This window comes from Dermacentor albipictus, chromosome 2, assembly GCF_038994185.2.
Source record: "Dermacentor albipictus isolate Rhodes 1998 colony chromosome 2, USDA_Dalb.pri_finalv2, whole genome shotgun sequence".
In the NCBI taxonomy this organism is placed as follows: Eukaryota; Metazoa; Arthropoda; class Arachnida; order Ixodida; family Ixodidae; genus Dermacentor; species Dermacentor albipictus.
The window spans coordinates 203,761,620-203,786,745 of NC_091822.1; the positions used below are offsets into that span (position 1 = coordinate 203,761,620).

At 49.3% G+C, this 25,126-nt stretch overlaps 1 protein-coding gene across 5 annotated transcripts in view; it reads right to left on the bottom strand.

Annotated features, from left to right (window-relative positions):
* LOC135897326 (uncharacterized) overlaps positions 1-25,126 on the bottom strand; it is a 334,910-nt gene that overhangs the window by 264,336 nt on the left and 45,448 nt on the right. For all 5 annotated transcript variants that reach the window (XM_065425932.1, XM_065425935.1, XM_065425936.1 and 2 more), the window contains one exon: positions 12,850-12,889. In XM_065425932.1, the coding sequence (XP_065282004.1) occupies positions 12,850-12,889 (40 nt within the window). The remainder of the gene's footprint in view (positions 1-12,849; positions 12,890-25,126) is intronic.

Consider the following 25,126-nt stretch of genomic DNA (forward strand, 5'->3'; position numbering starts at 1 on the left):
CTCCTGGTGTATTGAATGTCTATATAAGAAAGTCGATAATATGTAATGCCGAGTTCCCATACTCCCCGCCCTCTGCGAAGGCGATGATATGGCACTGGTTCATGCGCGACCGGCACCGCGTGCAACCCCGGCGCGGCGGGCAAACCGTGCAGACTGCTAGTCGTCATTCGGTGCAGCTGCACCGAACGAGGATCGCGGCGGAACAGGCAACGTCCGAGTCACAAAGGTCTTCCAGGCACCCGAAGGCCCTAATCCTGGCTGCTTCCCAGACGTACACTTCGCAAGACCAGCTGGTGAAGGTCAGATGGTGATGATGTGGCAAAGGTGGTGAATAAGTCGCGAAAGCCGGCAGACCAGGTGGTGAATTCACCACCTGGTCTGCCTCTGAGTTGTCGTGGTATTGCATGTCTATAGATTAACAATAGACAAACATCGTTAATCTGGGCCCAACCCGTGTACGCTGTAACCAAGCGCAGGTACCGGTGGATAATACGTAGCTGCGTTTGATATAAGCCACTGAAGTTGTATACTGCTGAGATTGCTGTAGAGCCTATTTGTAGACATTAGTATACACATAGTGTATACCTCCGCATTTGTTGACCACATGATATGATCTACGTAGTCGGTCTCGGCAATCCCAAGACAGTCTTCACAGTTGTCGCATCACTTTTGCGGCAGTAGAATAAAGAAAGCAAAACGCCGATCCAATTGTTATAATAGTTGTTATGAACGCCAGCTTCAGCTACAAGTGGATTCCAAACAGGCATCGAGCTAACAGCAAGGACACTCGTAATGTTTGTAGCTGACAACGCGGACTTTGTGAATGTGCGATGAACCGATGTCGCGCATGTGGTGTTCGCGTTGTGTGTCGTCCGATTCTCGGATACTTTTCACATTTTCTTCATACCTCGGCTGCGTCACTAACATAGGGCGGTTTTTTGTTGACTGATATCCTGCACTATAAACCCATCAAAGTTTCTCATTCACTTAAAATAGGTGCCAAATTATCAGAGCCCACCCAGTATTTCGCCGGCGGTATGCCTGGGCAGCCACGCATATGAGTACCTCAATGCTGTACTGATTGCTTTGACCTATCACCGGAACAGAAAATTAGCACTAACATACGTGCGGGCATCACATTTGGTGGTACGCTGGAAGATATGCTACAAGTACGCTGTATTACTAATCGACGCTGGCAATAATGCGTCTGAAACCTTTGAAGGGCCCTGTAATGGCTTTTACAAACAGCGCATTCAAGTTAGCGTTCCAGTCTCATACGATAGCCCACAGCGTTTGTCATACAACCTGCCAGCGCATTTCCTTCGTCCACGAAAAAAGATGAATAATGGTGATAAAGATGAATAAGCCACCCGTTCCGGCGCGCATGGCGCGCAGAGAGAGAGCGAAAAAAAAATATGAAGGAGGAAAAGGCGCTCACCACTTCCTCCATGGCGCTCACACTCCTCCGAGCGCGCGCGCTCTCGCGCGCGGAGCTCCTGCGCATGCGCGGAGATCTTGCGCATGCGCGGCGGTGCGCCATCTCAACGAGTGCGCCAGGCACGTATACGGTTGTACCGGTGTGCGGTGTCCGCCTGAACGTTGGTGTCTGCGTATGCGTGTCATCTTTGTGGCATCACACGTCAACTACACTGAACGGTAAGCTTTAGCAAAGATGTTTTGCGTCAATAGCTCATGATTATGTGAGCGCATTTCGTAGCGCGAAGCGGCTGCATGTAGCGCAGGCGACTCGGGTATAGTGTCGGTTTGTCGTTGACATGGTTTCATAACGCGCTCTTGTTCTCGCTTCTACTATACGGAATGTTTTACGGCGAGCGATCGCTCGGGCTTGTTGATTTTCGCATAATAGTTTAGGTGCGTAAAGAAGGAAGCTACACCATGTTTTAACTTGATATTGAGCTACCACTAAGCGGATTGTGTATGTTGGGCAGCCAGTGTGGTAGATCTCATTTCGTGGCGCTTGATCCGGCCGCGATGAATGCTGCGCCGCATATGTAGTGAAATTCTCGTGACACGCTTTACGTATATATCTCGAAATTGTGTTAGCATCAAGAATGTTCTGACAGACACGTATAGTTAAATAACTGCTAACGTACTCAGATGAAAGGCCGTGTTTGCGGGGCATGCATCAGCAGTGTGTGCACTGCCGTTTTCGCATTGTTTTTAAGGTAGCAGTATTTTTAAGGTTTCTGGCAACCAATCTAAATAATTTTGGGAAGTTACCGCAAGCAAAACACGAGACTTGAAGAAATGTCAAGCGAAAATCTCTAGATTCACCCAATCTATTTATATGCAACCACAAACGCTTTTGGAGCATGAAACCTGCGATAAGCTCAGTCACTCGCAGCTTCGCAACTTAGCCGAAAAAATTGGAGCACAATAAATTAGTCGCTCCGGGAAGCACCTTTACACGTTTCAGACTGAAGGCATTGCGTTTGACGGTAGTTGGAAGATTTGTTTTTTGTCTCTTTTTTAAACAGTTTAGCAGCAGAAGTTATCTTTCGAGCTATATGAAAAGCGTTAAGCGCCTTTCGATGCTTCGGGGTTATGCAGTTTACGTGCTCTTAATCTCTAGGCAGCTGCTGGCGCAGATTCGCATTGTGCCAGTCGTGCACGGTATGAAGCCCTTGTCGTGCGCAATAAGTGTTCCGGTTTTCATTACTGTTGCATGTAGTGCCGTCGTCTTGGACAGACTGCATACTATATGCGCTGTACAAAAGAAAAAAGAGCCAGATTATCAATTTGGTGGTCTTTTCTTAGTAGATAACGCACAGATTATTCAAATAATTTAGTGGACATTGCATTTGTTCTACCCTTATTAACACACCTAAGAGATCGTAACATGTTTTAGTTGATAAGTGACCTGATCAGTACGCCCCCATTCATGCGCATTCTACTGAAAGGGTGGCAAATGTATTCATCTCGAAGTATGAGAAAAGAGACAATGCAGACTGTTCTAAGCGGAAATAAATTGCAAATGTTAACGTGATTGTTCAAAACTGCAGTCAGTATGCTGAGCATGTTCGATCGGCACGGGCACATTGCATTAACACCTGAAAAATGTGCACAGTCCAGCAGGGTATCTTTGTTTCAACAATTACTATTATAGGAATCGTTTGGGATTCTCACATTTCTTTCATTTTTATAAGTACACTGTGTGTCACATGAACCTGTCTTGAAACGAAACGTACCGTTGCTAACACCGGCGACCATTATGGTTGTCTAACTGCTTATCATACTATAATATAACGAAACATCATAATGGTACTGATTAATATTGCCATGTAGTCTTTAGTCATAGGTAAACAAAGTTAACTAGAGGCATAAGTGGTGAGAGCAAATTATATAGAAAACTACTATTGAACCGTAAAAATAACTCATTGTATAGTTTTCCCTCACATTGTTGCAATTGTTTTACGCGTGTCTCTGTGTCTTCCGTGCTGTACTCGTGTGGCCATCAATTACGAACTTGCCGAAGCCCTTGTCAGCTTTATTAAACAAGGGATTCAAGTCAGTTGCATCTAATACTACATGTTAAGTGACTGACGTGTTATTCGTTTTATCTAAATATTATGGACTGGCACTACTTGGCAAGCATTAAACCATAGTATTTTTTATTGCACTTAAGCTGCAGGCGTCATAGATTGCCAGAAAATTTTCATGAAAACAGCCAGGAAAGGCTTGGAAAAAGATCGGGAAACTTTAAATTGGCCACATAGGTATGCTGTCTTGTTACACGTCAAAGTTTCCAGAAAGTCTCTGTGTTAAATATATTTTTTAAAACGTTTCACTTCATAAAAATTGAAGGAAATTGGTTCTATTTATTGAAAAGAAAAAGAAAGTCAAGCAGACTGACAAGGCATTTCTTACTCAATACGTTTTTTTTTTTTTGCGTTAACTAAACGTCCTGAACCTCGATAGCCTAGAAAAAATTTTCATCTTTCAAAGCACCTTAAATAATTTACTGTGATAGAATTCATTCGAACTATACTATCAGTTCTGTTTCCTAGGAGGTGCATATCTGTCGTGCCATGACACAAAGTGCTCGTGTGGTATTTCGGGTGCTCATGTGGTATACCTAACTTGGAAACCTGTTAGCATGCCCAAGAGGCCTCATTACCTGCAAGAAATTAAGGTACCATATCAATACAATCAACCCATCCGCCATCTGTTGAAGTTATGGCCAATGGCCCATTCATTTAAAAGTATGAGAAATACATTTTAATGTGTACTAAGCAAAATAAATTACAATCTTAGGCATGATACTGGGAATATTCCAGTCACGTCTCCTGAAAACATCCCTCTGCACGGGCATACTTAACTACCAGCCAAAAAAACTGTACAGACAGCCCAACTGGGTAACGTTTCCGCAATAAATATAGGGACCATTTGGGATAAGTACATTAATGCATCATATATGAACTTGTCATAAAAGGGAACATACTGTTGCTGACACGAGCAGCAGTTGTGACTGTTTAATTGTTCACCATACCATGCAATAGAACATTGCATAAAGGTACTGATTTGTATTGACAAGCAGCCATTAGTCATAGTTAAACCGCATTAAGTATTGACTTAGATGGTTTGAGTAAATATATTCAGCTGCTTAATGAACACACAAAGAATACACATCTGTTATTTTTGCCTCATATTGCTGCATGTACTTATTTGCAGCATACACCTGCAGCACCTTTGGGACTAATGACACAAAGGTCAAGGCCAGCCTGGCGACCATGCTTGCCAAGGAGTAGTGTAAATATTTAATCTGTTTCCATAATAGCATGAGACAAGAATTTAAGGAATTCATGTATTATATCGAGCAATAAAAACGGTTAATGTATTGCCGGTGCATTTGTTTTATTTTTTGCACTGCATGATTCAGCACTATATAAATTCTTTCTGTTTATGCAACATATATGAAAGTAGAGCTGGTTCAGGAGCTTTATTAATCTACTAACGGTAATGCATAAGTGCAGATGAAAAGGAACAGGTGCACATGCATAATATCTGCATTCCATGCATTTCCATGCATTTCATATCTATAAAATGAAATGAAATACATTCAAAATATTTTGCTACCGCATGTAATGAAAAATGTAAACTAACTTGTAGATAGCCGCTATGGAGTTATGGCCTTATACACTCTTTGTAGACTTGTCTATAAAATGTCTGTGTCTATAGAGTGTCTATAAATTAATGAAAATGCATGTTTGTTGGCAAGTGTATGCAGAATGTCATAGAAAAAAGTGTATTGGATTATAAAGTTCTGTTTTTATAGACTGAAGTCTATAGAATGTCTATAGTATATATACATTTGTCTGTAGACATTCCATAGACTTCAGTCTACAAAAGTAGAACTGTAAGCCTATACACTTGCCCATAGACATTATGCAGACAACTGTCTACAAACATGAATTTTAATTAATCCATAGACACTCTAGACTCAGACTTTTTATAGACTAGTCCATAAAAAAGGTATGGCCATAAGTCTATAGACGGTCTATAGACAGTCTATAGACTTAGACTTCTTATAGACTAGTCTATAAAAAGTGTATGGCCATAAGTCTATCGAAAGTCTATAGACAATCTATAGACTCAGACTCTTTATTGACTAGTCTATAAAAAGTGTATGGCCATAAGTCTACAGACAGTCTATAGACAGTGTATAGACAGTCTATAGACTCAGACTTTTTATAGACTAGTCTATAAAAAGTGTGCGGCCATAAGTCTATAGACTGTCTATAGACTAGTCTAAAGAAATGTCTATAGACAGTCTATAAACTCAGACTTTTTATAGACCAGTCTATAAAAAGTGTGCGGCCATAAATCTATAGACTGTCTATAGACCAGTCTAAAGAAATGTCTATAGACAGTCTATAGACTTCATAGACAAATGTCTATGGACTGTCTATGGACTTTCTATAAAAATTTTTGTAAGGGTTCGCCTCCATCGAAATGCGCCCGCCATAGCCGGGATTCGATCCCGCGACCCCGTGCTTAGCAGCCCAACAGCAAAGCTGCCGAGGAACCACGGTGGGTAATACGCACCTTTCTTTTATGCCCTAGTTTGATCATGGGTGCCCAGTTCCCGCGTTCGCCGCCTAGCGCTTACCAAAACAACCTTCCGAACGTACACGCGATGGCATCAAATCCTTTCTGTTTATGCTGGCAATAGAAACCGGACGCTTCTCTGCTATCGCATTGGTGGTGTCCCCGAAGTCGCCGCGGCTGAAGATCCACTTCACGCTTGCTTTCTGAAGCTATTTATGCAGCCGAATACAGCAGAGTGGTAGCCCGTCAGCCTCGAGTCATCTGACATCACAAAAATCCCAGACAGAACACGTCAGAATCGCACTTATTCGCAATTAAACCGCTACTTTTCCAAGCTGCCGCTGGGAGAAAACGGAATCCGCACATAATGCGACGAGGAGAGCGGCGCGGCGCGCTGGTTCGAGGCTACATTCCTCCTCGCCGATAAAACGGTCTATAATATCATGCGCGAGAAAGTAAGAGCTAACATTATTTGGGACTGTGATCTCACAACGGTGATTATAACCGCAAGTCCTCGGAGCGATCAAAGCAACAAGCTGCGAATGATCACTGCGCAAATTACGACGTCAAGATTTCTGTGCCGGCGCTTGCGGAGTTTGTTATCGCGTACCTGTTGCATCCTGCTCGATCACTGGATGTGGAAGTGGAAGGTTCCACGGCCGCCGCATTTTCTCTTTGAGCAAAAATATTTTTATCATCATGCTTAATAAAGTTTGATTGGAAGCATGTGAATTCTCGTGCAACGAGCAACGGCTGCACCCCATAACTCTGAAGGAAAGGTAAATTGGCTTGTTCCTGAAATATACGAAATATTGCCAGCTACGGCGTAAGCGGTTGTGGGGATATTGTCACGGGCTGGTAGACGACGCATCGATGGCGTTGATTGTAACGTCGCGCATCAGGGTCTTGCTGGCTAGTTATGCGAACGCGCGCGAGCTGTCTTGCTTCTTCGGCGCGCACTGTAAAATCTGCGGCGTCAGTCTCGGAATCGCTGGAATCATGAGGAAGCATAGCATACAGCATTGTAGTCACTTCTCGACCGTGGAGGAGACTGAATGGCGTCATTCTTGTTGTTTCTTGCCGAGCCGTATTATAAGCAAACGTTACGTAAGGTAATATTTAGTCCCCGTTCTTGTGTTCCACATCGACATACATGCACACCATGACTGCGAGAGTCTTGTTGAGGCGCTCCGTAAGTCCATTGCTTTGCGGGTGATAAGCTGTCGTCCTTCTGTGTGCCGTGCCACTGAGCGTGAGTACAGTTCGCAAAAGTTCAGCCATGAACGCGGTTCCCCTGTCGGTTACGATGACCGCTGGAGCACCGTGCCTCAGGACGACGTTTTCGATGAAGAACTGCGCGGCTTCGGCTGCTGTGCTGCTCGGAAGTGCCTTGGTTTCTGCATAACGCGTAAGGTAATCCGTCGCAACTATGATCCACTTATTTCCGGCAGTTGATATTGGGAATGGGCCCAACAGGTCCATCCCAATTTGTGCAAACGGTGTTTCCGGCACTTGAACGGGTTGTAATAGTCTAGCAGGTTTCGTAGGTGGCACTTTTCGTCGCTGACAGTCAAGGCACTTTCGAACGTAGTGCTTCACCTGTGTTGCGAGCCGTGGCCAGTAGTATTTCTCTTTGATCCGTGCTAATGTTCTTGTGTAGCCTAGGTGGCCCGAGGTAGCTTCATCGTGACAGGCCTGCAAGATTTCACTGCGGAGAGTTTTAGGGATGACCAGTAGATATCTCTTCCCTGTTGGAGAGAAGTTCCTCCTAAAAAGAACACTGTTGCGTATGCAGAATGATGACAAGTTCCTTGAGAACAATCTGGGCTTGTTTGTGGTGTGACCTTCTAAGAAATCAATTAGTGAAGCGAGCTCCTGGTCCTCTTGCTGTTGAGAGATGGTAGCCGCACCAATAACTCCTAAAAAGCCTGCGGATTCATCATCTCGACCTGACGACTCGATCGGTGATCTGGAAAGGCAGTCAGCGTCTAAGTGCTGCCTTCCCGATTTATAGACCACTGTCATGTCGTACTCTTGAAGCCGTAGGCTCCAGCGTGCCAAACGTGCAGATGTATCTTTCATGTTGGTCAACCAACACAGAGAATGGTGGTCACTTATGACTTGAAATGGGCGGCCATATATGTACGGGCGGAACTTGGTAACGGCCCATACTACAGCCAAGCATTCCTTCTCTGTGGTGGAGTAGTTCGACTCGGCACGTGACAGTGTTCTACTCGCGTAAGCGATGATTCGCTCAGCGCCGCCTTGCCGCTGACCAAGGACGGCACCTAGACCCACATTGCTGGCGTCGGTGTGGATCATTGTCGGCGCATCCACGTCAAAGTGGGCAAGAATAGGCGGAGTTTGTAGACGGTGCCGCTACTCGTTAAATGCCGCCTCCTGCTCCTCACCACACACAAACGTGACATCTTCTCTGGTTAGGCAGGTGAGCGGTGAGGCGATGCGTGCAAAACCCGCAATAAATTGCCGGTAATATGAGCATATAGGCCCAGGAAGCGTCTGACTGCCTTCTTGTCCGTAGGCCTTGAAAACTTTGCGACGGCTGCGATTTTCTCAGGATCAGGTCTGACACCTGTGTGACTTACAATGTGGCCCAAAAACTGTAGTTCATAGCCAAAGTAGCACTTTTCAGGTTTTAAGGTAAGCCCAGCGGACCGTATGGCTTGAAGAACTGACCGTAGCCGACTGAGATGTTCATCAAATGTGGCAGAATAAACAATCACATCGTCTAGGTACACTAAGCAAGTCTTCCACTTAAGGTCTGAGAGAATAGTATCCATTAGCCTTTGGAACGTGGCTGGGGCGGAGCACAAACCAAAAGGGAGAACTTTGAATTCATAGAGCCCATCAGGCGTCACAAACGCAGTCTTTTCGCGATCCCGCTCATCGACCTCTAATTTGCCAGTATCCACCTTTTAAGTCCATCGATGAGAAGTAACGTGCATGCCCTAGCCTGTCGAGGGCTTCGTCGATGCGTGGTAAGGGATACACATCTTTTTTCGTAACCCGATTGAGCTTGCGATAATCGATACAAAACCTCAGGCTACCATCCTTCTTCTTAACGAGTACCACGGGAGATGCCCAAGCGCTTTTCGACGATTGGATGACATCATCATCTAGCATTTTCTTGACTTGCTGCTGTATTGCTTCACACTCTTTCTCAGCCACACGATACGGATGCCGTCGGTTGGGTATTGCTGTTTCCTCCGTAATGATGCGGTGTTTCGTCAGTGGTGTTTGACGCACTCGGGACGTTGTAGAGAAGCAGTCCTCAAAATGGTCAATCAGTTCTCTGAGCCTTTGTTTCTGTTGCGGCGCTAAACCTGGGTCAACGTCGACGACAGGTGTAGATGGCATCGTATCGGTGGCTGATTCCTCTTTTACACCAAAGCAGTGTTGGACGTGGTCAATTTCGTCAAAGTACGTCACAGCGGTGCCTTTACTGATGTGCCGGCGTTCATTGGTAAAATTTGTCAGTGGTACCTCTGTGCGACCACTGATTAGGCTGACGATACCCCGAGCGATGGCAATACCTTGATGGAACAGAAGTGCAGTTAGTTGTTCGGCTACACCGTCCTTGTCAAACTGTTCTCCGCAACTTACGGAGAAAAGACTGCATGATAGTGGTAGTATGCAGACGTCGTCGTCGGCGACACGTAACGATGTACGTCGGCGCTCTTCGTCTTGGCTCGTGTCTGTACTAGTTGACAAGGTTATCTCGCCGTCCCGTATGTTAACCACGGCGACGTACTCCTGCAAGAAGTCCATTCCAAGGATGAGTGATCTGCAGAACTCTTTTAAAATCATAAAAATGGCGACAAAAGCTGTTTTTCCTATCTGGAGCCGTGCAGTACATTTTCCTGTACGTATCATTATCTGGCCCCCGGCATTCAAATATAAGGGCCCGTCCATTGCATTTTGACTTTCTTAAGCCGGTCTGCCAGCTGCTCACTCATTATCGAAAAGTCTGCACCAGTATCAACTAAAGCTGCCACGTCGTGCCCATCGATTGTTAAGAGTAAGTCGGCACTTACAAATTCGTCGGCGTCCCGTTTCTCCGGGTTGCTCTGCTAGTTTCTCAGTAACAATGGGGGATTTTCGGCGGTTCGACGGCTTGCAACGTTTCCCCGGAGGTCGCTGATTTCAGTTTCCCCGCCGTGGGCTTGGAGAGCGGCCTCGTATCACGTCGGCGAAACTGCGAGGGTTCGGCGAAGAATAACGTAATGGAGACGGCGAGCGCGACCGAAGGTTAGCTGAGCTGCCTTGTTCCCGAGTGACACTGTCGTCGAAGTGTGGATGTCTCTCTGGAAACTGGCGCGGAGTGGCAGGTGACATTTCCTGGATGCCACCCTGGCGATGAGGGCAAAAACGATAAATATGCCCTGGTTCGCCGCAGTGAAAACGCAATGGTCGGTGATCAGCAGTGCGCCATACGTCGGTCCTGCGAAGCTAGGGTCGCCTGAAATGCTCCCTCTGTATCCAGGCAGCAATAGGTGGCCGCTGGTGGTACTGCTGTACCGGCATGGTAGAAAGCGGCCGACGGGCTGCGTCTGCGTAGCTATATGCGCGTGGCTCGAAGCGCGGCTCGGGACTCGATTCAGGGAGTGGCCCAGGAGGTGCTAATGCTTGCCGAATTTCTCGGCAAACAACTTCAGCGACCGAAGCAACAGTAAACTCCTCTGGTGTCACAGTTTGCTTCGCAATCTCCTCGCGCACAATGTCTCTTATCAGTTAACGCAGCGAGGTCTCGTCTGTCACTGTGAGTACTGCGGCTCCTGCAGGTGCATCGTTAGTCAGGCGTTCGTATTGCCGACAACGCTGCTGGAGCGCCCGCTCGATTGCTGTGGCTTCTTTAATGAATTCTTCGACTGTTGTAGGCGGGTTACGCACGAGACCAGCGAATAGCTGTTCTTTGACGCCGCGCATGAGATGGCTCAGCTTCTTCGAATCCAGCATGTTGGGATCCGCGCGGCGAAACAAACGAGACATGTCCTCGGCAAACATGGAGACACTTTCATTGGGCTTCTAAATGCGCAACTCGAGAAGGCGTGGTGCATTATCTCGGCGATCAGTGCTTCCGAAGGTGTCAAGTAGCCGACGGCAAAATTCGTCCCACGTTGTCAAATGTGCCTCGCGGTTTTAGAACCACGTCCTTGCGCTACCTTCAAGAGCGAAGTACACATTGGGAAGCTTCTGGTCCGGACGCCACTGATTGACCTTAGGTACGCGTTCGTACTGGTCCAGCCAGTCTTCGGCGTCTTCGTACGTGTCACCGTGGAAGCTTGGGGAGACTAGATTGTTTTCGATAGTCACCTGTGTTGGACTTGCAATCGCCATTTCCTGAGTCGGTGAGGTCGCTGACGAAGCTCGTTGCAAGAGACCGAATTACGGGCACAGACCTTGCAGGCGGCGGCTTGTGCGGTGCACAGGTGTCTCGACGCGTGGACGATGCCTTGAAGGGCTGGACGCAGGGCTACTCGCAGGAGTGGTCCCTATCATTAGGCGATGATGCGATACCCAGCACCTCCACCAGTGTCACGGCTCACTTGAGACAAGAGCGGAGAGCGATATTTAATCTAGACAATTAGAACAAGCGTTCAGTTTAGGCGTCTTCTTCTCTAGCACCCTCGCTTGCCCACACGAGGTCGTCGTCCTCGTCGTCAGCGTGGTTGGGCACAGATGGCGTCGCGGCAATATATTATTACGCTTTAGAAAAGGCAACGTCAACAATATTTAATTACACGGTAGCTGTAAATTCAGCACCAAGTGCAAAGCGATCCTTGCTCCAAACGGAGTCCTTACCCGCCGTGGCGGCTCGGTGGTTATCGTTATGTTGCTGATGATGAGGCCGTGCGTTCGTTTATCTTCCATAGCGGCCACGTTCTGATTAGGTCGGAGTACAAAACACTCGTTTACTTAGGCTTAGGCGCACGTTAAAAACTCTCAGGTGATGCAAAAAGCATTCCGAATGCCCCCCTACGGCGTTTTTTATAGCTTGTGCTTCTCCGCCTTTGAACCTTATTATTTATTCGATTCCGATTCAAACAATACTTGGCTGCACCAAATCTACGAAAAACACTACTCGAGTTCACTGCCTAAAACAGCAAAATTACTCTGCACTCATCCAAAATCGCTAAATCTGTAGTGCGAGGTTCTTGCAGAGATATAAAAAAATCTTCCAGAGGTTTGTGTTTTCTGACAATAATAGCACAAATGCCCATACTGCTTTGCTTACATTTCACAGTATGGTATTTAAAGCCTACATCATAGCAGAAACCAGCGGCAGCGATATTCTCAAACACGCATTTTGTCTTCCCGGCGTGCACTCTGTTCTGCGTACGGACGACGACGCATGCAGGAGAACTGTTCCGTTGGCTCCAGCGCTATTTTTGCGTCATGATGCGGAGAAGTGATGAACTACGCTCGGTCGGCACTTCTATTCTTCTAGCCACCATAACCACAGTGAGAAATCTGAAATGAAGTCACATTCGTGAAACGAATTTTCAGAATTAGATCGCTGATCTCCGAGGCTGACTGTCGGCTCAAAAACGTGCGCACATCCCGCACTGCGTGCGCCATCAGCCTCAAAGCCAGTAGAACCTCCGGCCATGCCGACTTAAACCTCTTCAGTACCTCTCAAAGAACAGTTTCTCACACTTAGAAGACACCACGTCTTACTTAATAGACCACGCGAGCGCGAAAACCACCTCCAGAAACTTCCGCCGAGCGTATACGTGGCATACAACACATAGCACTCACCCAAGCCAGCATGCCGACTGCCCAGAGATGGTGCCATGGTCTGGTCGAAATGGCGGGACCCATGAAAAAAAGGTCTATACTGACACGTACACTTTATCATGCAGGCGCGTCCTGCGCTGTGCAATAAGATTTGTTAGGTGGTGAGAAGTGGTCGCCCGATAAAGATAAAGCAGTATACGTGTCATTACCCCCTCCTTAAAGGGAGCACCAGATGTCACGTGGTGGTGACGTTGAAGAACACAGTAGCAAATACTGTGAACGACAAAACTAACTTTTATTGGGCGAACCTGTGCCCACAAACACAGGCTATACTTATAGCCCAACGATAGCGGCGAACACGGTCGGCGATCGTCGAAAATCTGATGAGCGGGTCAAGCGCGTCGGCTTTTATACATCAGTCGTCGAATGTTCCAGAGTAACCGCAGGGACCCGCGTGCCATCCACAAAGTTCTACATTATTCGCGTCGCGCACACATGCAATCAGATTACACAAGGTTCGGTCACAGACAGCGGAAGGAAGCATCGATAACATACCAGAAACTTCCGATACATGCAGGCGCGTCCTCTGCTGTGCGATAACATTTGTTAGGTAATGAGAAGTGGTCGCCCGATAAAGACAAGTGCACGTGACAATACCCCCCTCTTAAAAAGCATCGACCCGATGCTGCAAACAAACGAAAGTAATAAAAAAGCACTCGTAGCAAAGAAAACAACAAAATAAGGAAAGTTCGTCGGCGTCCGTAAAAGGGCTTAAGACGCACAACGTGGACCACTTCAGATCGTGCGCGGCGCCGTTGTGAATGCGAAATGCCGTCTAGCACGACCTCATAGTCCAGTGCGCCAATACGTCGGATGACCTTGTAGGGCCCGAAATAGCGCCGCAATAGTTTCTCACTCAGTCCTCGTCGGCGTATCGGGATCCATACCCAAAGACGGTCGCCGAGCTGGTACTCGACGAAACGTCGTCGGAGGTTGTAGTGTCGGCTGTCGGTACGCTGCTGGTTCTTGATTCGTAGGCGGGTGAGCTGTCGGGCTTCTTCGGCGCGCTGGAGATAGGTAGCGTTGTCAATATTCTCTTCGTCAGTGACGTGCGGCAGCATGGCGTCGAGCGTCGTCGTCGGGTTCCTGCCGTAAACCAACTTGAACGGCGCGATCTGTGTTGTTTCTTGCACCGCCGTGTTGTAAGCGAAGGTTACATACGGCATGAGCACGTCTACGTCTTGTGCTCGACGTCGACGTATACATTGCTAGCATGCCAACGAGGGTCTTGTTCAGGCGCTCCGTAAGACCATTCGTCTGCGGGTGGTAGGCAGTTGTCCTCCTGTGGCCTGTATGGCTGTACTGCAGAATGGCTTGGGTGAGCTCTGCAGTAAAAGCCATTCCTCTGTCGGTGATGAGGACTTCTGCGGCACCATGTCGCAGTAGCATGTTCTCGACGGAAAATTTCGCCACTTCGGCTGCGCTGCCTTTTGGTAGAGCTTTATTTTCAGCGAAGCGGTTGAAATAGTCCGTCGCCACGACGATCCACTTATTCCCGGATGCTGACGTCGGAAACGGCCCCAACAAATCCATCCCAATCTGCTGGAATGGTCGGCGAGGAGATTTGATCGGCTGTAATAATCCTGCTGGCCTTGTCGGTGGTGTCTTGCGTCGCTGTCAGTCTCGGCATGTCTTGACGTAACGGGCGACGTCGGCGGTTAGACGCGGCCAGGCGCGGCCAGTAATACCTTTCCTGTAACCTCGACAGCGTGCGGGAAAATCCGAGGTGTCCAGCGGTTGGATCATCGTGTAAGGCGTGCCGTACTTCTGGACGCAGCGCTGACGGTACAACAAGAAGGTAGCTGGCGCGGACTGGTGAGAAGTTCTTCTTCACGAGCAGGTTGTTTTGTAGTGTGAACTAAGACAACCCGCGCTTAAATGCCCTAGGGACAACGTCGGTGTCCTCTTCCAAATGCTTTGCGAGGCCTTTTAGCTCCGGGTCTGCTCGTTGCTGTTTAGTGAAGTTTTCCGCGCTTATTATTCCAAGGAAGGCGTCGTCGTCCTCGTCGTCTCGCGGTGGGGGATCGATGGGGGCTCGTGAAAAGCAGTCGGCGTCAGAGTGTTTTCTTCCGGACTTGTATATTACGGTGACGTCATATTCATGCAGTCTGAGGTTCCACCGCGCAAGCCGTCCTGAAGTTAAGTCAGCTTTAAGTTAGCTAGCCAACACAACGCGTGATAGTCGCTGACGACTTTGAATGGCCTGCCATAGAGGTAAGGGCGTAATGTCGCTGCAGCCCAAATGATGCCGAGGCATTCCTTTCAGTCATAGAATAATTGCCTTCCACTTTTGACAGCGACCGGCTAGCATAGGATACCACACGTTCAAGTCCGTCTTTCCTCTGGACTAGGACGGCACCGAGGCCTAGGCTACTGGCATCAGTGTGGTTTTCGGTATCGGCGTCGTCATCGAAGTGTGCAAGTACCGGCGGCGACTGCATGTGTCGTTTGAGTTCTGGAAATGCGTCGGACTGCGGCGTTTCCCACTTGAACTCGACATCACATTTGGTTAAATGTGTTAGCTGCTTCGCGATGCGTGAAATGTCCTTGACAAAGCGCCTATATTAGGCACACATGCCAAGGAATCTGCGCACTGCCTTCTTGTCGATTGGCTGCGGGAACTTTGCGATGGCAGCTGTCTTCTGCAGGTCGGGGCGTACTCCAGATTTTCTGATTACGTGACCTAGAAATAGAAGCTCATCGTAAGGGAAGCGGCACTTTTCCGGCTTCAGAGTGAGCCCTGATGACTTGATGGCCTCTAATACTGTCGCAAGCCGCCTAAGGTGATCGTCGAAATTTCCGGCAAATACAACGACGTCATCCAAATAAACAAGACACGTCTGTCATTTCAAACCTGTTAACAACGTGTCCATGACGCACTGAAACGTTGCAGACGCCGAGCACAGTCCGAATGGCATGACCTGAACTTGTAGAGGCCGTTTGGCGTAATGAAGGCGGTCTTTTCCCGATCTCTCTCGTCGACTTCTATTTACCAGTACCCAGACCTGAGGTCCATCGAAGAGAAGTATTTAGCGTTGCACAGCCGATCCAATGCGTCGTCCATCCGTGAAAGGGGTACACGTCCTTTATCGTGATCTTGTTCAGTCGACGATAATCGACGCAGAAGCGTAGGGTTCAGTCCTTTTTCTTCAACAGGACTACAAGAGATGCCCACGGGCTTTTCGACGGCTGGGTGATGTCGTCGCGCAGCATTTCGTCGACTTGTTGCCTAATAGTTTCACGTTCTCGCGTCGAAACTCGGTAAGGGCTCTGGTGGAGTGGTCGAGCGCACTCTTCGGTTATTATTTTCGATGCTTTGCAACTGGTGTTTGTCGAATCCTCGATGACGTCAAAAAGCAGTCTTTGCATCGTCTGAGAAGACTTCTGGTCTGTTGCTGCTTACTCATAGGAAGACTTGCATTTACGTCGAAGTCTGGTTCGGGGACTATGCTCATCGGGGTAGATGCGGCAGAATCCGAGAGGACAAAGGCATTGCTGGTTTACACAATTTCCTCGATGTAAGCGATTGTCATGCCCTTGTTGATGTGCTTGAACTCTTGGCTGAAGTTGGTTAGCATAACTTCCGCTTACCCTCCGTGGAGTCGAACGATCCCTCTTGCGACGCAAATTTCACGGTCGAGCAGTAGATGTTGGTCGCCCTCGATGACGCCTTCTACGTCAGCGGGTGTTTCGGTGCCGACGGACATAATAATGCTGGAGCGCGGCGGGATGCTCACTTGAGCTTCAAGCACACTCAAGGCGTGGTGGCTACGAGAGCACTCCGGCGGTATCGCTTGATCTTCCGACAGTATTATCGATTTTGACTTCAGGTCTATGATTGCGCCGTGTTTGTTCAGGAACGAACCGGACCGGACCGCAAAGAGAGCACCAACGTAGTCCCGGACCATCGAGCAAGCCGTCGTCTGCAACAGCTGCCTCCGGAGCACGGACTTCTACCTGAGAAGACCAAAAAATTGTGGCAAGACAATCACAATGGCACAACCACAATGACGGGTGACACTGCCCAGTGTCACCCGTCGTACTTCAACAACCCAGAGAGCCCCCTACCTTCCGTGGAGCTACGTCGGAGGATCCGGAAACCTGGCTCGAAACCTTTGAAAAGATATCGGCCTTTAACAACTGGACATCTGAGGATAAGCTACGACATGTCTACTTCTCCTTGGAAGATGCCGCGAGGACTTGGTCCGAGAACCGGGAGTCCACCCTTGCAACATGGGACCTGTTCCGCAGTAACTTCCTGAGGACGTTCACGAGCGTTGTCCGAAAAGAAAGGGCTGAAGTTCTGCTAAAAAACCCGAGGCCAGCTACCCAATGAAACCATCGCCATCTTCACAGAAGAAATGACCCGTCTTTTCCGGCACCCCGACCCGGAAATGTCCGAAGAGAAAAAAGTACGTTTCTTGATGCGAGGCGTAAAGAGAGAACTTTTCGGCGGACTAATCCGAAACCCATTGAAGACCGTAGCTGAGTTCCTGATAGAGGCTACGACGATTGAGAAAACTTTAGAAATGCGCACTAGGCCATATAACCGCCAAGTGCTCACGCCTCAGTGCGCCATCCAAGCGCTGGGCTCATTTGATCTTCAAGAGACCCTCTTGTGCGCGAAGAACTGCGCAAGTTATTGCCTTCGTCGCAGCCTCAAGTAGCGTCGATCGATGACATCGTGAAAGACGAGGTTAAGCGATCGCTGGGAGTTCCTGAGGTGCAACCTCAATTACAGCATCCCCAGTCAGAAGCGTTGACCTATGTCGCCGTCGCACGCCGTCAAGGTCCCCCTCCGCGACCGCGCCAGGGCCCTGTAACGCCGCAATTCCGTCGTCCGCCGCCCCCACCGCCAGCACGGCCACCCGTCCCCCAGCGCACCTACGCGAGGAAGACGGACATTTGGCGGCGCGCTCCCGACCACCGCCCGCTCTGATACCACTGCGACGAAGCCGGCCATGTGTACCGCCGATGCCCATACCGCGACCTGGGATTGCGAGGCTTCACCGTGAACGCACAGCGCCCGAGGGAAGGTCAACGCCCTCGTGACATCGCCGACTACCTCGCCGCTACTCCGTGGAGCCCTCGACGACCGTCGACGACACTAGCCCAGCCCAGTGCCGGTCAGCGAGCCCATATCCGGAAAACTAAAAGCAGCAACCGATGGAGGTGCGGTTGCTGTTCGTCGAAGTGACGAAGATCCTCCACCGCCGACGAAGACGCCGAAGAAACTATCTCGACGACATAACGGCACGCCACCGTCCCGAAGAAGTGTGGAAGCAAAGAATACGACGACGAAAGACGACCTGACGACGTCCCATACCAGCCACAGGTCAACGCGACACAGCCGTGATCCGACGCCAAGACATAACTGTAACGCCAGACAAAGAACCACCGACCTCAACGTGCTTCTCGTCGGCCACGCAGTCACCGCCTTAGTCGACACAGGGGCCGATTACTCCGTCATGAGTAGACACTTCGCCGCAAGGTTGATGAAAGTTAAGACTGTATGGGAAGGCCCACAAATTCGGACGGCTGGAGGGCACCTCATAACGCCGATTGGAATGTGCACAGCAAGAATTACCATTCATGACCGGACTTACCCTGCCCCCTTCGTTATCCTCCAACAGTGCTCACAAGATGTCATTCTCGGTATGGACTTCCTGAACCAAAAGGGCGCAATCAACGACCTGAAGTCGAAGTCAGTAACGCTGTCGGAAGATCAAGCGATACCGTCGAGCAGCCCTCGCAGTCACCACGCCTTGAGCGTGCTCGAAGATCAAGTGAGCATCCCGCCTCGCTCCAGCATGGTTATTTCGGTCGGCACCGAAACGCCCGCTGACGTAGAAGGCGTCATCGAAGGCTACCAAGTCTGGCAAGAATTTCTCGACCGAGAAATTTGCGTCGCAACAGGGATCGCTCGACTGCACGGAGGAAACACGAAAGTGTTGCTGACAAACTTCAGCCAGGAGTTCAAGAACGTCAACAAGGGCACGACTATCGCATACATCGAGGAAATTCTGGAAACCAGCAATGCGTTTGTCCTCTCGGATTCTGCAGCATCTACCCCGACGATCATGGTTCCCGAACCAGACTACGACGTAAATCCAAGTCTCCCCATGAGCAAGCAGCAACAGCTCAGAAGTCTTCTCCGACGATACAAGGACTGCTTTTCGACGTCATCGAGGATTTGAGAAACACCAGTTGCAAAGCATCGCATAATAACCGAAGAGTGCGCTCAACCACTCCGCCAGAGACATTAACGAGTTTCGACGCGAGAACGTGAAGCTATAGGAGAACAAGTCGACGAAATGCTCCGCGACATCATCCAGCCGTCGAAAAGCCCGTGCGCATCTCCTGTTGTCCTGGTGAAGAAAAAGGACGGAACCCTACGTTTCTGCGTCGACTATCGTCGATTGAACAAGAGAGAGAGAACAACTTTAGTGAAAATTTCCAGAAGAGGGTTATAGCGCCGAAAAAACACAATACACAGCAGGCGAGACGAGACACTTGCTCCGTCTCGCTTGCTGTGTGTTGTGTTTTTTCGGCACTATAACCTTCTTCTGGAAACATGCACCAACTAGCCCCCCAACAAGTATTATTTAGCGAAAATGCCTGCAGAGTTGGTTAGGCTCCCTCCACGCAGGGAGGACAAGCTTCTACCGCGACGCGGCCACTACGGCAGTCTCGTGCATTGTGCTCCTCGAGGTCTTGGTTCCTCGCTACTTCCGCGGGTCCCAGAGGGCCGCCGCCCCCTTCCTAGGGGTGCTGCCCCCCTTCTCCTCGGTTTCGCACGGTCGCTGCCTCTCCAGAGCTGCCGAGGCCTGCTGCACGGCCTTGAGTTGTGTCTCTTTGTCATAGCTCCTCGTTGCAGCCTCTAGCTGCGGCGGGATCGTTATCTTCTCGCTGGTTTCTCGCGGATTTATGCTGCAGTCCCAAAGGATGTGAGCCGCGGTGGCTCTCTGCTTCGCGCAGTGTCTACACACGTCACTCGCGTACACGCTCGAACACACGTACATAGCTAGCACCGGGGTGAGCAGGGACCCCGTCTGTAATTACCTGTATAACACTGCCTCCTTCCGGGTAAGCCCCGGGTGACGTGGCGGCATAGTCTGTCTGTTAAGTCTGTACCACTTCACTATTTCATTGAAGGTGGTCATCTTGTCCATGGCACTGCCCCGCGACCAACACTCCGAGTCGGCCGTGCTTGCAGCTGCGCGGTTGGTTAGTCCTCGCGCGGCCGAGTTGGCCGCCTCGTTGTGGTTCACGTTCCCGTGTTCCGACACGTCACTGCCCATGTGGGCCGGAAACCACTTGATCACCACAGCACTTTTGCGTGTGATGTCTTCGGCCTTGCGCAGTATGCGCGCGGCCTCACTACATACCCTACCCTTGGCGTAGTTCTTCACTGCCGTTCTAGAGTCACACAACACTGTAGTGCATCCGGGGTCGGAGACGGCCAAGGCGATGGCCACATCTTCCGCCCGGTGCGCCTCTCGAGTCCGGACGCTCGCCGCTGTCTTCGTTGCACCCGTCAATGCTCCGACAGCCACCACCGCGTATGCGTCACTGCTCCCTAGATACTCCGCCGCGTCCACGTAGACGGCGCCTTCTTCTCTGGCGTGGAGGTCCACGAGAGCCCTGGCCCTCGCCAACCTCCGCTCCTTGTTGTGCTCCGGGTTCACGTTCCTCGGGATCGGGCAGACCCTGAGCTTCCTGTTGATGCTATCCGGTATAGGTACGTCTTTCTGCTGCTTGCCATCCCTCGGCTCGAGGTCAAGGTCCCGCAGTATCTGTCTTCCGGTTCTCGTTTCAGAGAGACGCTCGAGTTGCGCCGTTCTCTGTGCTTCGGCTATTTCGTCCAGCGTGTTGTGGACTCCCAGCGCCATGAATTTTTCGGTGCTAGTGTTCCCGAGGAGACCTAGTGCCGCCTTATACGCCTTGCGTACGGTGGCGTCTATCTTGTTACGTTCGCTCGGCCTCCAGTTGTGGAAGGCGGCCACGTACATTCGCGGACAGAATATTATGGACCATGAAATCTAAGAAAAAGCTGAATATCTCCGCAACATCAGAACGCAATCTGGTTTTTGCATATTGGACCTCGACTAGAATATGCTAACAACGTTGTAGTGGGCAGTTTTACTGGTTACTGCTACAGGCTGCTCGGGAATTGAACGTTTTCGGAGATCCCGTGGTCCATTTTATTCTGTCCGCGACTGTACGTTATGTGGCTAACTGCGAAGGATTGAACGAGCCTAGTCAGGCTCTCCTCCTTCATCCCCGCTCTTATGTTGGACACCCTCTTGATGAGTCTCATTGCCGCGGCCGCTTTGCCCACGAACTTGTTGACCGTTTCACCGTTAACACGGTTTCGCTGGATGAGCAGCCCGAGCACTCGAATCTTCTCGACCTCCGGTATTACCTGTCCTCCCGCTGTCTTGACCGTAATCTTGGTACGCTCGTACTTGGCTTCCATATTCTTTCTTTTCCTGCCCGCTCCTGTCGGTGGAATCACCAGCAGTTCTGACTTGGCCGGAGAGCAAACGAGACCACACCCGCCCAGCTGCTCCTCGATGGCGTTGACCGCTTCTTGCAGCGTTGTCTCGATGTGTCCGTCGCTTCCTCCCGGTACCCATAGCATAACGTCGTCGGCGTAGATGGTGTGCCGGAATCCCACTACTCTTTCTAGCCGGTTGGCCACCCCGATCATCACGATGTTGAAGAGTAGCGGGGAGATCACCGAGCCCTGCGGAGTTCCGACGCTGCCCAGCTTTTTCTTTTCGAGCTCCAGGTCTCCCGCGCAGATTTCGGTGGTCCGTTCCGTCAGGAAGTCTTTCATGTACTGGTATGTCCTTCTGTCCATATTTAGCCTGGATACTTGGGCCAGGATTGGATCGGCTCTGCAACGCTAAATACTTCTCGTCGATGGACCTCAAGTCTGGCTACTGGCAAATAGAAGTCGACGAGAGAGATCACGAAAAGACCGCCTTCATCACGCCAGACGGCCTCTACGAGTTCAAGGTCGTGCCATTCGGACTGTGCTCGGCGCCTGCAATGTTCCAGCGCGTCATGGACACGCTATTAGCAGGACTGAAGTGGCAGACCTGTCTTGTTTACTTAGATGACGTCATCGTCTTCGCCGGAAATTTCGACGATCACCTTAGGCGGCTTGCGACAGTACTAGAGGCCATCAAATCATCAGGGGCCGAATCTTTTAACGCTATATATGAACCTTTAATATGAACCGTTCGCTTCGCCGCTTACGTCACTAAATGTGCCACTCCCAAGCCGGTGGTGGAAGAAGGGGAGGACGCGACCAATAGATGAGAGGGTGCCACCTCTAAAGTGTACGTCATTATATGACGCGCTAATCGAGAAATCGCAGAATGTTTCTGCTTGCTAAATAAATGCAAAATATAAATTAAATGTTTATACGCCAAGTTCTGAAGTATAAACGTGTGGTGCCTGGCGTTTACGCAATGCAGAAGTAATTTATTAATGTCGTTCTTTTTCACTCTCAGCCGACAGGCGGTATAGCAAGCGTAAATACGTTACGCTTGCAACGCTATGTCGTCTGCTACCAGGAGCTCGCACGATGCACGCAACAGGAACGCACTGCCAGTACTTTTAAGTAGCGAGCGCGACAAAACCATAGAGAAAGGGATTGAACAAGAGCGGACACTCGGCGAAAATTGGAAACAGGAAACACGTCACGCTATACTTTTAACATCGACGAATTGGGGCCGCGAGCATCGAGAAAAAGAAGAATGTGAAATGAGATTAACAGAAATTGTTTTATTTTTTTTTTTATTCTTTCCCGGAAAAATTAAAAATATCTGCTATAGTTAAACTTTGCGGCTTACTTTCATTGCCTAGCGACAGGCGAACTGGCGAATGACGAGCCAAATGTTTACGTCATTCGTCAGACTCACCGCCGAAGCGAGAGAGAGCGGCCGCGCATCAGAGCGTTGGACTGTTCGGGCGCCCGTCTGCCCGTTTTTCTACTTTGGTATTTAGCCTGGTTTGGTGGCCTCCCGGCGAATTATTGCGTTCATTCGGAACTTCGACAAGGCAGCACTGCACTATTGGACTACGGCAAGATGAGAAACATTGTTCGACAGTCTGCGACGCACTTCAAGCAATCAGGCTTACTGCCCGGCAACTTGGCTAGACTTGTGACGCAGTTAACGAAAAACAGCGTGGCCGTCGTGGAGCAGTTAATTTGAATTAAAGAATCGCACTGGGAGATGTTTGCGACGCTTCCTATAAGCTCCAATATTGTTTTAACTAATTTCGGTAGTTTTTGGGCACGCTAGTCGCACAGGGTGCTGTGACGCAGTTTCGCGTGTACTGAATTTTACTGTGACAAGTTTTGGCGTTTACTCTGACTGCCAACATTATTTAATCTAATTTCATAGCTTTTTGGGCTACCTTTCGAGCGCAGTGGGCGCGCCTGGCGCTGTGACTCGGTTAGCAAAAATCAGCTCGGCCGCGGTGCGCGGTTTCGCGCTTTAATGCACTGACAAGTTCATGGCGCTTTTCTTTCTCTGACGCCCAACATTGTTGAAAATTATTTTCGACACTTTTATGTTATGGGGCCCGCTCGCCGCGCCTGTTGTGACGCAGCGAAAAGCAGCTCGGCCGTGGTGACAGTTTGGCGCGTACTGAATCTTATTCCGACAAATTTTTCGCAATTTTTATGTCCCCGCAACAATTTAAGCCTTCTTTCGGTACCCACGCTTGTCGAAAACGCGACGAGCAATCGTCAAGAGTGATAACACGGGAGTGCGTTGCTTGCGCCTGCAGAACGCGCAAGAGATAAGCCAAGGAGCTCAAACGCCAGGAACTAGTAACTCGAAAATTCTGTCTTCTGAACGGCACCCACGCATTTTGTCTTGAGTGCGAGTAGAAGGAATTCTGCGAGCGTCCAGCATGCTCTGATTGAGAGCCTGTGTTGTGGCCACCTCTGTGTATTCGTAGCGTACTATCGCGTCGGTTGTAGCCAAGTTCGCGAAACGCGCCGTTGCCCACGCATTCGCGCTATTAAAGTGCAGGAAATAAGTATTGGGAAGAGGGGAATGCTTGTAATTAGAATGTGTTTGTGGTATGTACGGTATTGCTTGGGATGAGTCGGCTATTTTCTACTCCGTGTGTGTAAATACGAACTGCTTTTGTTCGTAATGCCACCCACTCACCACTTTCGCACGCTTCGTCTCTACAGGCATTATTCTTAGATGTTAATACCAAAATAACACTTGTAATTTTTTCAGCTCGCATCGTCTGGTGGAGCTTCCTGCAGAAACTACTGCTGCTTACCTGGTGCCACAACGCTGGACGAATGCACAAAGCCCGCGACGAGCATTTGCAAAGAATAAAATAAACGTTAATTTTTCCACATTTCACAAGGTGTCTTGCGTCTTCATGAAATTGCACGTGTCACATATTCAATGGAGGCTTGTGAAGATCGTTCGCAATGAATTTTACTTAATAAAATAATTTGCAAATAAATATTTATTAAATAAAAAAATATGTATTTAAATATTTGCTGCAAAAGCAAAAAACAAAAACAAAAAACAAGAAAAACGGAGCCGGCGTGACGCGCACCATGCAGCTAGAATTCAAAACGCGCGCGCACGAAACCGAAACCGGAAGTGTGATTCAGGTTTTAACATCCAAGGCTTGGTGCGCTGCAGTCAATTCGGCCGCTGGGCTCTATGGGAGTGTCCGCTCTTGTATTCCTTTCTCTATGACAAAACCGTGAACTGGTTCTTAGGGACACCTTTACTTGCCGACTATATCAATTTTCCTTCTTTTTTCACCCTTCGTCATCGGCTCGGATATGACTCGCTCGCCGCCGCGCTGCCGCTATCCCTGCGATCTGTGCCCCACGGCGCGTCGCGTGATAAAAGCAATGGAACTTGAAATCGAACATTACGATACACGGGCCCTGCATTGCCTGCGCGAAGTAAAATTGAAGAGTGTGGTGCTGACGGTGCGCCCTGTGCCGTGAAATTGAAGAACAAAGTGCTGCACTTCCGAACTAGAAAAAGAAGGGCAGCCAAATAAGATATCTCCACAATATCTTCCCATCCAGACTGTATGGTTTTATCAGCCGAACGAAGGAAGCGTTGAACCAGCCTAGTTTGAACCATTCTGATTGCTGAACGGCGATCTGCGAGCTATTCACGTTGGCGATAGCGCGGGGAATTCGATCTCACCTTGCTAATATCCCCTT